General features: G+C 44.7%; 1 protein-coding gene across 1 annotated transcript in view; it reads left to right on the top strand.

The window, feature by feature from the left end:
- Positions 1-15,045, top strand: part of PLEKHN1 (pleckstrin homology domain containing N1) — a 52,549-nt gene that overhangs the window by 17,049 nt on the left and 20,455 nt on the right. The window contains exons 3-6 of the mRNA XM_073585344.1: positions 12,257-12,400; positions 13,197-13,277; positions 14,342-14,435; positions 14,852-14,976. Of these exons, the coding sequence (XP_073441445.1) occupies positions 12,257-12,400; positions 13,197-13,277; positions 14,342-14,435; positions 14,852-14,976 (444 nt within the window). The remainder of the gene's footprint in view (positions 1-12,256; positions 12,401-13,196; positions 13,278-14,341; positions 14,436-14,851; positions 14,977-15,045) is intronic.

Genomic DNA, 15,045 nt, shown 5'->3' with positions numbered 1-15,045 from the left:
TGCTCATGCAAACTTTGACGCACCTTAAGGAGCAGGCGTCTGCAGCCAATGTTGATGAGGAGGAGGAGGGAATCCTTGATGACATTCAGCCATTGTCTGCTCAGGGACCTCTCCTGGACGAGGTGGAGGAAGAAGAGGAGGAGGAGGAGGAGGAGGAGGATGATGGGGATGATTACTTAGGGGAGGAGGATGCATCTCGTGGGGCAAGTGAAAATGTTGGCGTGGCAAGGTCTGGTACAGGGTTTGTGCGTGACTGGAGGGATGTGGATTTGCCAGAAAGTGCTCCTCCACCCAGCACTCGCAGTGCATCATTGACACCGGGAACATTGGCCCACATGTCAGATTATGCCTTGCGGATCCTAAAAAGGGACCCCCGCATTGCCAAAATGATGAACGATGACGACTACTGGTTGGCCAGCATCCTGGATCCACGCTATAAAGGCAAATTACAAAACATCATGCCACAGGAGAACCTTGACCTAATATTGGCTAATAAACAAGCAACTCTGGTAAATCGGTTGCTTGAGGCATTCCCAGCACACAGCAGCGGTGATGGTTCTCGTACGGGCCGGGGGCAGCTTGGCAGAGGTGTTCGTGGTGCACACAGCAGAAGTGGCGTTGGAGACAGGGGTTTCATGACAATGTTGTGGACTGATTTTTCAAATACCGCTCACACAACTGGTAATACTGCATCGATGGAAAGTGACAGGAGACAGCAGTTGTCAACTATGGTTACAAACTACTTTTCCTCCCATATCGATGTTCTCCCACACAGGTCATTCCCCTTTGACTATTGGGCCGCTAAACTGGACACCTGGACTGAATTGGCCCAATATGCCTTACAGGAGCTCGCTTGCCCAGCTGCAAGTGTGCTATCGGAAAGAGTCTTCAGTGCAGCTGGATCAATCCTGACAGAAAAAAGGACCCGTCTGTCAACCCAAAATGTGGATGATCTAACCTTCATTAAAATGAACCACGCATGGGTTTCCAAGGATTTTGTCCCACCTTCCCCTGATGACACATAGGGTGACAGAAAAATGGCTTGCTTTGGTCCACCTCTTACTGGTACTTCACCTATTTCGCCTTTTGCATCAGTTGAATGTCCAACATCAACATATGCCACTTTCTAAAACTCCCTAACTGTGCTGCCTCCCCCCCCATGACCGGGGTCACCACCTAGCGCACGACACCGTGCGAGTGCCGTTGCCCTGGACAGGTGGGTAGGCCGACTCTTGGGCGCGGGCACTGGCACAGGGTCCCTCATAGTGCAATCAAGTGTCTCTGACGGTGGTGGTGCACACCCGCCGTCAGACACACCGCTGTACTATGAGGGGCCCAGTGCCAGTACCGATGCCCACGAGTGTGCCCCCCTTGCTTGGCCAGGGCCCCAGCATTTGCAATCTTTACCTCTCCCTGCTCCTCCGCTGTGTAATCTGGGCCGTCAAATCCATACTGTGCCTGACACCGTCTGAGCCTGCCTCATGCTGTATAGACATATATTTTGAATGTGTACGCTATCCATACATGTTATCCAGGGATACGGTACCCTTTCTAACCTTTGTGCAATGACGTGCAATCCATACTGGGCCTAACACCGTCTGAGCCTGCCTCATGCTGTATAGACATATATTTTGAATGTGTACGCTATCCATACATGTTATCCGGGGATACGGTACCCCTTCTAACCTTTGTGCAATGACGTGCAATCCATACTGGGCCTAACACCGTCTGAGCCTGCCTCATGCTGTATAGACATATATTTTGAATGTGTACGCTATCCATACATGTTATCCGGGGATACGGTACCCTTTCTAACCTTTGTGCAATCCATACTGGGCCTAACACCGTCTGAGCCTGCCTCATGCTGTATAGACATATATTTTGAATGTGTACGCTATCCATACATGTTATCCGGGGATACGGTACCCCTTCTAACCTTTGTGCAATGACGTGCAATCCATACTGGGCCTAACACCGTCTGAGCCTGCCTCATGCTGTATAGACATATATTTTGAATGTGTACGCTATCCATACATGTTATCCAGGGATACGGTACCCTCTCTAACCTTTGTGCAATCACGTGCAATCCATACTGGGCGTGAGAACGGCTGGCGAGCTGTTAAGCAAGCTACAGCACCTGTCCAGACAAGTACAGGGATTCCCTAGCGAGGAGACTTATTTGATTGTTTTCTATGTTGGGACAGCAATTTTTGGGGAGCACTATACTCTGGAGAATGATAGATGGGGCCCACCATACACTGGAACATTCCAAAGGTGGACATCAGACACTGGAGCAGCATTTACAGGGCCCATTATACACTAGAGCATTAGAAATGGGGCCCATTATGTTTGGAGCATTATTTGGGCCCATAAGACAGTGGAGCTTCATTCATGGGGACCAACATATACTGTAGCATTATGTGGAGCTCATCATATACTGTTTCAAACATTATATGGGACCAATGATTTTGTATGGAGAAATAGATGGGCCTCGTCATGAGATGTAAAAAGTGAGGTATTTTTCATTGTACTATACCGCTATTTCTCTGCCGTATCGGAGCATGATGAGTTGTGGTATGTGTTAAAGGGGCGCTCTTTCGCCCAGGGCACATGAAAACCTGGAGCCAGCTCTCCCCCCCCCCCCCCAGTTTGTAGCCAAATAACCCCCATTTTTCAGTGCGTAACTTGTATTATGAAGCTAATTAAGGTTGACAAGCTTAAGAAAGAAGAATTGATGCTTTTGGCATTCAAATGGGCACTGTAGGTGTGTTTCCTGTCCTCCTCTCACTGCCGACTTTTATTCCCCATTGACTTACATTGGGTTTCGTGTTTCGGGACGACCCCGACTTTTCCCTATAATCGGACGATCTTGCTCGACCCGACTTTTGGAAAAGTCGGGTTTCACGAAACGAAACGCGACCCTAAAAAAGCAAAAGTCGCTCAACTCTATTCCTCACTAATTGTAACCTACAAGCGACTGTAAGGCCTGTTTCACACTTGTGTCAGTTAAAATCCGCCAGAATGGCGGAAAGCGGATCCGTAGCTAAACTGATGTGAACGGATGCCACCGGACCGTTTTTTTGACGGATCCGATGAATGAAGAATTTTAAAGGAACCGCAGCCGAGAGAGAGTGATTTTTCTGGCATCCGGAGATGATTTCGGGGTTAAATTTCCGGCTGACTTCTTTCCTCTGGGCATGCGCACTATAAAATACGGATCCTGCAGCACAAAAAAAAGTTGCATGGTCCGTCCGGGCATGTCGGCGGACACAAAAAATTTGGCGGATCCGCAAAAAAGCAGATCCAATGGATGGCCATCCGTCAAGATCCGCCTGTAATGCAACTCAATGGGAAAAAAAATGGATCCGCAAAACAAAATGGCGGATGTTTTTTTTTTTTTTTTTTTTTTTTTTTTTGCAAAACGGCGGATTTTGACTGATGGTTACAAACGGAAGTGTGAAACAGGCCTAACAATCAAGTAGCAATGTTTTGATTTATTTGGCTTTTTTGTGACTTGTTTGTTGCAATGTTAGCCCCACTTTCCTGCATTTCACCGCAGTCTTCCAACGTACAATCTGTGCCGTGGCCAAAATCACCATTTAGCGTTGGAGAACTGCAGAAGTGCCACTAACCCTTCGATAGCTGAGATATCGTTGATTTGACTTCCATTAATTTGCTATCAATGTGCCATGTACCAGGGGCGGAGGCAGAGAGAAGAGGGCCACGGAGCGAGACCTGTGCATGGGTCCTTTACCCTCCAACAGCTCATTACAATGCACCCCTCTGTGTCCATGTCAGAAGCTGCTAGCAACTTTGTACTGTATGGTGGCTCAGTGGTTAGCACTGTATGGTGGCTCAGTGGTTAGCACTGTCGCTTTGCAGCGCTGGGGACCTGGGATCAAATCCCATCTAGGAGGATGTCTTCAAGGAGTTTGTATGGGTTTCCACTGGGTTCTTCAGTTTCCTCCCATATTCCAAAGACATACTGATAGAGAATGTAGATTGTGAGCCTTAATGGGGACAGTGATGATGTCTGTAAAGTGCTGTGGAATTAGTGCTATATAACAAACACATAATATCATAAGTGTCCCCATACATCTTGGGCCCCAGTATGGTTGCACCAGTGGTACGTCTGCCCCCCGCCATTCACCCCTGCAGGGTATTATCTGTTCAACCATTAGGTCTATTTGTGACCCATGTAAAAAGCAATGTCCTTACAAATGTTGTAGCCTGGTTCAGAAATAAGAGTTTCTATACTTAACTTTTGGGTTCATTTTCAAGAATAATGGGAAAGTTCCTTGCTGATTCGCATGCAGCCCACCGTTGTATGTCCGCACATGTTGTGCTCCAGCTGTGACTCCAGTAGCCATAGTCAGGGTACTGGGTGTCAGACTAATCTTTTATTTTAGGTCATGGCTGGGCGCTGTGCTGAGCCTGCTACACCTTTTGTTTTTCCTCTGACTGTTCCCTGCTCTCTGTGGCTCCAATTCCACTGAATGAAATGTGTCAGGGGGGTAATTTCCAGCCTTTGTGTTTTTCAAAGCCATCTTTGGCATAATGAGGGCCAAAAAATGAGATTTGCCCAATTTCTTTTTTTTTTTTTTTAAATGTATAAGTGACCGTGAAACTGGAGAGGTTTCTGTGCAGTTGGGGCTGAAACAATTTGCCCTTGTGTGTGAGATTGCAGCTCCGCCTTTTGACTGCAGTGGAGCTAAGTAGTAATACCAGACACAACCTGTAGAAAGGGGTGGCGCTGTTTTTGGAAGAAACCAACCTTTTTTTTTCTTTTTTTTTGCAACTTTAAGTACAGATCTTCCAGCACATAAAAATTTATATGTACAATCACATAAGTGAATAGAGGTGTTCTGCATGTCTTTACCTCTGTGGGGTGATCATTGAAGCACTTTGCACCCCTTGGTGCAAGACTTGGCACAGTGCTGTGCCTATGAGTGTTGCTGAGCCTGGTATTGCATCCCTAGCCCACCAAATCTTTGATCTACTGACTGGTGTGGGTCCAATAGTCTGTTCCCGCTGTTCATACATCATCCTAAAGAAAATCCATAAATTGCAAATCCTGAAAAACCACGTTATACATTAGTTATGAGTGCAAGTTGCATTTTTTTTTTATTGATCGTGCCTTGTGTATCGCATGGCGCTCCTCCCAAGTTATATCCACAGTTTTGCTTCTTTTTTTTTTTTTTTTTTTTCCCTTTTTGGAGCCTGAGAGCTTATGGCAGCTTCTGTAAAACTTGTCCTGTCCTTGGTGTAATCCGCTGCTACACTCCATTGCTTTAATTGGTTTCTGCCCATTGTCCACTTTCTACATTCACATAAGTATCAGGAGGAGACCACCCTCCTGCCGACTCTGATCAATGGTCCGGACATTGGTGGGATTTGATGACTTGGGGAGACTCATTTAGGACAAGTGTGTTTTGTGTGTACTTCTAAAGCAAATCCCTTACTATGACCCTGTACACACAGGGCGGTTTCCTCGCTTCACTATGTCTGAGTTGTCAGGATTTCCTCTGCTTTCACCTCCAAAGCTTAGAATGTGCTACGTCTCATCTGCAGTCGCAGGATCGAACGCCGACTAATGCATCATTAAGGTTTTTATGCGTATGGTACTTATAACACAAGAAAAACACATTTAAAGGGAATGTGTCATCAGAGAATGACCTGTTTTAATTTGCTGTTGCCTAGTTAAATTTTTTTTTTTTTCTTTTTAATTCTCCATATTATGATTTGCTAAAAAAGCAGAAAACAACCCTTGCAATTTTCACTTGGGCTTCCTTTCCTATACAGAACTCTTTTCAGCAGTCTCATTATCTTCACAGATACATTACAATGACTGATTTACATACAGTAGATTATACAGTTTCCGCTGTTCACAATAAATGATGTCACAGCTCACCACCACCACCTATACAATGACTGATGGCACAGGATCCACCACTGTATATAGAGGTGTTATCAGTCATTGTACAAGTGAGGAGCTGAGCTGTGACATAACCTATTGTGAATGGATAAAACAGGATCCACCATCCACACTAGATGTCACAGCTCACCTCCTCCTCCCTCCTGCACAATGACTGACTGATCTATATACATTAGATAACACAGCATCCACCATTCACAATGTGATATCACAGCTCACCTCCTTCCCCCCACTCCCAGGAAAATATTTTGCTCAGAACAGAGGATGCCCAAAAATAATTGTATACAAGTAAATGGGGTCAAAGCCGGTGTTTTTCTGCTAATGTCAATGTGGTTGCTGAAAAGAACTTCAAGTAGCAGTCTAATATTAGTCCTATGTGGGAATTGCTATATTACTGTATATGTGTGAGGCCGTTCCATCCACTGTGGTCTTGGTACAGACTGAAAAGTGGATGGGTGAAGTCGTACTCTGATTTAATATGGCTATTGGCGTGATTCCGGCATGCGGCTGGCTCATCTGAATACACAGTATAATGGAGCGTCTCTGACTTAGTCGTCCCCTGCAGATCTGCGCTCGCTCGTTCTGCACAGTGTGCACTGCGCATTCCTTGGCGGGGTGGAATGTTCCTTTCCCTAGTTCCACATTCCGTTCCCGCTGATCTATAGCTATTGCCAGAGCTTGGCTGGAGCTGGGCAACCTGACAACTGCTGGTCCAGATGTATCCCCAGCTGAGATACAATGTGTGCGGCTGATGGAGGGTGTGAGACAATCGCCCAATTACACGTTTCATGAAAACTGCGACTACTGACTTTGAATTCTGACCCATAATTCAGGGATATGCATGTACAAGGGGGCCGAGAGAAATTGTAGTCATGGGAGTTTCTGACATATCTAAAGTTTATGGCTGACTTTAAAACCAAAGGAATGGCCATGTTGGATTTCATGATGCTCAATCCTTATTTTTGTCCCAAGAATCCGTAATGTTAGCGAATCGGGACACTGCCATACTCATGGCCAATCCAACCGAAATTGTCAGGATTGGCCGACCTTAATCTGCTATATATGGCGATCCCAGTATATTTCTGGCTTCCGGTGTCTCCAAAACTGAAAACTCCCGACTAATATATTTCTAAGAAAACTCAAGAATATTAGTGAGTCCCGATCCACAAAAGCAACAGTGCCGCTGATCTCGCCCCAACAGGGTCCTCAGAGGTGGTAGGAAGACCCCCTCGCCGGCCCATTCTCTGGGGTCTGTACTTGATCATGTAACTTTTTCTCGGACATTAATATCATCTTTTCCCCTCGATAGAAGTCCGGTGATCCAAGTCCTTTCTCCGCCTCTGCAGTTCAGACTCTGGCGTTGTTTGCCTCCAATCACAGATGATTTTCTATTCTTGTTAATCTGTTAGCATTTTGACAAGTCTGTCATCTTTAGAGCGAGCACGGATTAGCTAGGCTTCTCCATGGCAGACATGAGGTGTGTCGTGCCATTAGGCTATCTATTGTCTAGCGCCTGAGGTCTGCGAGTTCTTCCTACGTCTTGCATCAGGCATGGACGTCCATCAACGCTGGCGGCTCCTATGATGAGTAGTTAAAACTTACAAAATTGTTCAATAATGATAAACTGCTCATCCTGAGCTTCCTGGTTCATAAAATGTATTGCTATAATACAGTGATGGATGAGTAATAGGAGAAAGGATGCACAGAAGTAATGGGACACATTAAATACATTGGTCCCATTGCCCCGGTGTAGAACATCCGACCCCTTGTAATGCTGTCACTGATATCAGCGCGGTCCTATGTAAGGGTCACCAGTCAATTTTTTTTATATTTCTTCCTTCCTAAATCTTCCCCCCCATCGCCTGTGAGTTTTATTACAGAGAAGTGGAAACAACCACTACAACTCGGCCATGAAGTGGCAACCTTGTAACGTTACAGAGCAGGGGCCGAGTGCTAAGGAACAGAGGGCAGAAAAGTCACTAGCGCTCTGCTGACCCCATAACTGCCAGACCTCCTCTGGTGTTAACATCCACACAAACACTACGCCCCCACCGGGAGCTTCATGGTCGAGCAGCTGCATGCAGCCTTACATTACCAAGCACAATGCAGTGTCGGATGGAGTGGTGTGGAGATGTGATAGATCACACTTCTCTATCAGGCGTCTGACAGAGGAGTCTGGGTTTGGTGAATGCCAGGAGATCACACCCATATGACTGCATTGTACCAGCTGGAAAGTTTGGAGGAGGGATAATGCTATGGGCTTGTTTATCAAGTTTTTACTTCTTTGTTGCAGCAAAGGGCAATCTTACTACTATAGCACAAGACATGTTGGAAACTTGTAGCTTCTAGCTGTGTGGATACAGTTTGGGATTCACCCTTTTTTGTTCCCCATGACTGTGCCCAGTGCACAAGATCCAAAAATCTATGGTTGGGTTGAGTTTGGTAGAAGAACATGACCGACCACATCCAATGCCTTTAGGATGAGCTAAAACAGATTGTGAGCCCGGTCTCTTCTCCGACTTTTGGGTCTGACCACACATCTTCTGGATGAAAGGGCAAAAATTCCCACACACACTTCTCCAAAGGCCTAGTAGCTTCTGCTCTTCTGGGAAGACTTTCAGTTATAACTGCATAAACAGGACTGACTCAATATTAATGCCCATGGATGTACAATGGGAGCTCATAAAAGCTCAGTAGGTGTCACAATACTTTTCTCCATATGGCGTATATAAAATCAAGGTTTGCATTGTCAAAAATTACTCTCCGCCGGTCTGACTGCAACACCTGGCATAGAGGGAACCATTTTGACAAGACTTGGGGTAATTGCTCATAATGTAGTTCCCTAATAGTGTTTGGTACATGGTTTCAGAGTCGGGGCTTCACTTTCCGAGTTGTGGTTGGTGACTGTTTTATCCAGTCCTACTGGAAGTTCCCTGGCAGGGTCCGAGGCTGCTGTACATCTGTATCACTGGGTACAGCACATAAAGTAGAGCATGAAAATCCAATTATAATCTTTTCCATCATCTGTAACTGATACAGAAGTTCCCATCTGCACAAAATCAGGATAGGAAATGGATAAACGGGACTCCATAAAATATGAGCTGCAGCCAAGTCCTCCTTCTTTTTTTTTTTTTTTTATTGTATGGCTACTATATGTGAAGCCATAAACTTGTTGACTGATGTTAGAGAGTTGTAGCCCCTGATGTCTGCGGGGGCAAAGAGACCACCGTTGAGCCCTCTACATGAAGGCCTCAGGATTAGTTGGTCACAGTCAGCGATAGGCATGGGGGCAGGATCAGCACAGCCACCTGAAACCAAACACTGGGTCAGTCAAGTTCAGTCTTTTGAACTCAATCCCACTGACCGGAGAAATATTATCAGCATTTCTATGTAGGATATAGCTTTCATTACTAAGGCCGTCCATAGAGACACAGAATTAATCCCCAGTACAGGAAAAGATGAATTTTTTTTTTTTTTTTTTCGAAATGACTCATGAAGTTTGGTTGAATTTATGAGGCTGTAATGGACCATTATCAGTGCACAAAACCTAATCTGATTAAAGAAGTACCGGTATTTTATTTTTTATTTTTATCTCGTGTTAATGCTGCTTTTCTCCTGAATCCGACAATGTTTTTCATCCTTTCTTCCTTTAAATCTAGAAGTTTTAACCAAGTGGGTGTGGTCCTAGTATAGTTTCCCAAGATCAAGGGTGGATGATGACATCCAATTGGATGAAATGCCACTTTTATATGCAGGGAACAGAGGACTCTAACTCGGGAGTAGAGAGGCGCATGAACAGAAGAAAAACATCGCCGAATTCAGGAGAAGAGCGGCATTTATGTAAGCAGGTTGCGGGATTCAGTGACGCAAGAAAGGCAGAGCAAAGGTTAACAATTTAACAGTAAAGATACTCCCAGAGAGATGAACAGTTAAAGGGTCAAATGATAGGAAAATGGACAACAATGTGATAACAGTCCACACAATAAACTTATGTTCGTGGCTTCTTCGGCCACGGATGATCCGATAAGGGTTGTAGTCCCAGCAATGGCCAGTTCAGTGTCCCCAGAGGAGATTCCACAGCTCACAGTATATCTTCTGGCGGCAACGGGCGGTCTCTGGTTTTTACCCGTTGAACCAATTAGTGTCATGTCGGACACTGTTCGCACCAGGGTGTCCGGCAGACAGCGGTAATACCCCATCCTACCACTTTATTCTCAGCGGCGCTGGTTGGTCTTCTGATCCGGCTTGGATTGGGTTAACCAGGTTGTCATTCTGGCTGAGGGCTTAGCCACACCCTCTGTCTTTAAATTGTCCTGCGTGACTATGGGCGTCGCCAACTATAGCCATTGCCTTGTGCTAGCGATACCGGTCTGGAGTGGTGGTCTAAGGAGCATACTGTTTCTGGTGTAGTATATTCCGTTGTTGCCATTTTGCCTCCCTGTGTTGTGTTTTTTTGGTTGCCCTTGCACATTACTGTATTCCCCTGTGTGTACGCAGTGTGGTGCGTTTTCCTTTATCCCTGTCCATACTTATTTGTGGGGTCTGGTGTTTGGTCTCCTCACTGGGTGGAGGGTGGTGGGTTCATCTTAGGGCTGGACAGGAGACAAGGACAGGGTGGAGGCCCAGGCAGGCACACCTTCAGTGTAAACCCTGGGTTGAGGGACAGACAGGGTTTCCCCTAGTCTGAGGGACACCGCAGGGGCCCCGGGGTTTTAGCCTATAGTTACCTAGGCTTCCCATGAAAATTAGTCCATAAAGTTCTGCAGCCAAAGTCAAGGGAGTTGCATGCAGTCTATTAACAAGGGGGGGGGTCTGTGGCATGCTGTCTGGCAAAGAGGGCCACAAAGAATAGTCCTGAAGACAGCCCTTGTTCCTATGCCCGTTCGCAGCATTCAGCTTAATGGAGTCCATGGCCCTTTCTCTGCTACTGGTCTCAACGGCGTGCCCCCGTCGGCAGGAAACTGCCCATCGCTGCGCGCGCTTTTGTTTGACACGCCCCCTGCTTCCGGGTGACCAGGTCTGTCCGGTTTCCTGTTCTTTCCCCGGAGAACCTGGGACACAGTCTTCACAGTTCCGGACCCGGCGCAGAACAGGTGCTCGTAGCCCGGTCTTCCTCCTTACATTTACATACTGCAAAAAATATATATTTATGGTAAGTGACTGCCTTAAGAAAAGATGACCTGGATGGTATAATGGCTGGTGCATTGCATAAGGTTTTTATCATATTTGTAACTGTTTGGGGCAGACGTAGTTCACTTGCACTTGTTTTCTTTTTACTCTGGACACAATGAGGAATATCTATCAAAACTCGATCAAATTGCACTTGTACGAGAAACGACTCCAATTGGTAAATTTTCACAGAAATTTTGTTCGGCACTCTTTAGAAAATGAAATCCGCAACCACTCTACTTTTTTCTTTGTACCAAATGTTCTCACTGATGGTTATGCAATGTATTCAATAGAATGAATACCTGTCTACTTGTAGTCTGCTTAATGGGTTTTTTTCTAGTTTGGAAAATCCACTTTCATCTTCCCTATTGGTCACTAAGGAGGTAAAGGGGATCCTAGCATGGACACCAAATGTGGCCATACACACGAGATAACTGTCCGCCAAACCGTTCAGCAAACTTTTGCCCCTTTCACATGAATGTTCAGCTTGTTTGCGCGTTCATGTTTTCTCAATGGGTAGAGAGGAGAAATCTGTTGGACAACCATGGACAGTAGCTTATTTCCCCTGAAAACACAAGGATTTTGGGTGATGAAATTCCAACTGTCCAACATCTGTCAGGGAAGAATTTGGTGGCCCAAATACACATCAGATAGTCAACTGGCCCAGGTGTAGTCGTTGCGTTCATCCGACATTCTTCGACTGTGTATGGAGGCAAGATCTTCTGAAGAGCACCCCTTTCTATAGTCTCATTTATTGGGGTATACCCCTTTATGATCCAGAGCGCTAAGCTATGAAGTATCAATGGCTCTTATACTGGATTTATCTGAATGGCTACCATTGTCACTGCAGGAGAAATGACGATCTGGTCCTGAGAGGTTGCGTCCTAAGAGGATGGGAGGAATAGTCTCTTCAATGTCACTTCAGCACTATCACATTTACTTTACCCACACATTATAGCTGATTGCTGGGGGTCATATTCAGAAGGCGCAGGCGCTGGACAACCTGTCCGTTAATGACTAAATGTGAGGACCACTTTAAATGAAGTTGATCTATTGACTACAACAGATTCAACTTGTTCATTCTCCTCTTAAAGATTAAAACATTCCAAAATGACTTTTCTGGTTTATAACAAAGTCTCTCTTTATTAATAGGATATCGGCAATGATGGGCAAAAGGACAATGTGGACCAAAGATTCCTTAGCATCTTCCGCAAGGGCAAGAAGAAAACGATTGTTCGAAACATGGGGCAAATGATTCATTATTCTAAGGTCAAATTTCGATTCCAGCACAGCCAGGTAATTATAGGTAATGTATATGGATATAATGGTCCTGATGCTGCTGTTCCCGGCAGCCCCCAGATTATGAATGGAGCGTGGCACGCGTGAGCTTTAGGGTGATGCATTTCAAAGCTCCTTTTATCAGGATCTGTGAGCATCCCACTGGTAAGACCTCCCCCCCCCCCCCCCCACGATCAGCAAGTTATCACCTATCCCACTGATAAAATATGATAATGTGCAGGTTTGGGGCTCCAGTAGTTTGTGATGCATCAGAGCTGATCTAAGGCTGTCATTATTCACCGGTTGATGATTGCCTGCCTCTCTATCTTGGACCTTGAGCTCTTGTTAAATAAGTTGTGTTTTATGGTGAAGACTTTAACCTTTCTTGACTTCTACATCGCCTCCTGGTCTCTGTTTTTAATTACCTTATTTTAAAGAGGTTATTGACCTAAATTATTTATTTATTTTTTTTCTTTAGGTGTGTTTAAAACTGATGTAAATGCAAATTATGTGATCATTATTAAAGCGGTACTGGCCACAGACACTCAACCAGTGCATAGAGAATGCCCCCTGTGTCGGCATGTTGCCAGTGAAGGGGGCTGGCTGACTCATTTCAATAACTAAACCTATCCCCTTCTCTAGGGACCTGGCTTGGCTATGGATATGAGTCAGTGAACCAGCCCCCTTCGTCACTTATCACATAAGCTCTTTACTATGTCAGGTCCAATGTGGAAGTGGAGCTGCCTGGACCCAGGACAATGGTTTATAAGATTTTAAAGTTGATCCACTTTTTTTTTTTTTTTCATATTTGTAGGATATCAGTGACTGCTATTTGGAATTGTTCCAGTCCCAACTCTACTTCCAGTCTCGAGGTCCCACTGGGTTGACATATCAGGTATGTACTCAGCGGCAACAAGTTGTGCTTTTTTTTTTTTTTTAAAACTTTATTTTTTTTTCCGCCTCTCTATCCACCTCCATTCTGGACCTGTTATCTTGTGGAGGGGACATAAAGTCAACATGCAGGAACCCTGACTTTATGTAGTTCCAGACAGACAGACCTTGTTCCAATATCTTTTGCCCTTTCACATTTCAGGGTCACATCCATTACATGTGTTTACCAAGCACTTAAACCCATGTTTTGTCTGGGTCATGAGAGACTCTGCAGCCCCTTTCAACAAGGTTTTGAGAGTATTTGTATATTTTGAGTTAGGTTATTATGGTTTCTAATTTATGGCTTTTTGAGTTTTTGTTTTTTTTTCTTGACTTTTTCATTGTTTGCTATGCTCTGCAAGTCAACAATGAAGTCTACAAATTGAGGAACATTTTACTGGTGACCAAGACACGCCTCGTATGTACTTTGGTTTTGTGCATATTCGAAACCTGGGCGATAGAGACAAGACAGAATAAGTATCTCTGCCTTCGATATGTGGTGCTGGAGAAGGACATTATCAATCCCATGGCTGGCAAGAAGAGTAAACAAATCAATGTTGGAACAAATTAAGCCAGACATGTCACTAGAAGCAAGGATCACCAAGCTATGACTTGCCTATTTTGGACACATCATACGAAGAGAGCAATCCCTGGAGAAGGACATCATGGTCGGAACACTAGAAGGAGCAAGATGAAGAGGAAGACCAGCAACCTGATAGCTTGATACAATCAAGATAAAGGTGGAAAAGACCCTGGTGGACCTTTCTAGGTTTACACTAGATCTATCTAGCTATAGAGTGTTCATCTATCAAGTCACCATGGCTCGATATCGAACTGAAGGCCGCTAAATAATTATATGCTCAAAATGTATGTGTCCTTTGTTTTGAGAATTTACTAGTCAGTTTTATGACATATATCAGTAGTTTGCATATTTCTGTGGCCCCATACCCATCCTCCATTGGCATCTTTATTTTCTATGTTGTATCTCCAAATCGTTCTCTCTTTAACTTTATTATCTCTTGATTGTAGGGATTAGTACCACTGAAGGAGCTGAGTGTTTACAAGCTGGACCGTTCCAAGGTCCCACCTAAACCAGAGGAAGAACATGCTTTCCGAATTACAGGTAAATGAAAAATTCCTCTGTAGTTTATTTGTAGTAATCCAATAAGTGTAAGGTGCCTGAAAGCTTACACCTAAAAACATATATTTTTTTTTCCACTCATTGATATCCCTGTCCCCAGTGGGGTTCATAATGTAGATTCCCTACCAGTATATCAATGGCGTGTGGGAGGAAACAGAGTAACCCAAGGCAAACACAGGGAAAATATGCAATCTCCTTACTGATGTTGTCCTTCGTAAGATTTGATCCCAGCACCCAAGCTCTAACCATTGGGTATCCAGTTACTATGCATGACCACCTATGGCCTAACCTCTTATTTTCCAGTGCTGATGATCCAAAATTCATATGCTTTTAGGGCAAGTTGGTTGAGTTTCTTGGCTATGGCCTTTATTTACTTTTTATTTATCTCCTTCTATCAGGTCCCCTACTCAATCCTTTAATTGTTTATTGTCCCACCCTTCAAGAGTTGCAGAAATGGCTTTACCACTTGGAGAAACAAATCCAGCTTAATGGTGGGAATCTGGATACTTTGCCCATAATGGAGGTAAGATTTGTAATGAATGTCAGTGATGGGGGCAACTTCTGATGTTAACAGATGCTTTGAATTTGCCTC

Source organism: Dendrobates tinctorius, unplaced genomic scaffold (assembly GCF_039654945.1).
Source record: "Dendrobates tinctorius isolate UK_male_01 unplaced genomic scaffold, ASM3965494v1 ptg000086l, whole genome shotgun sequence".
NCBI lineage: Eukaryota > Metazoa > Chordata > Amphibia > Anura > Dendrobatidae > Dendrobates > Dendrobates tinctorius.
The sequence above is the reverse complement of the archived record's forward strand: the minus strand, read 5'-3'. Positions and strand labels throughout refer to the sequence as shown.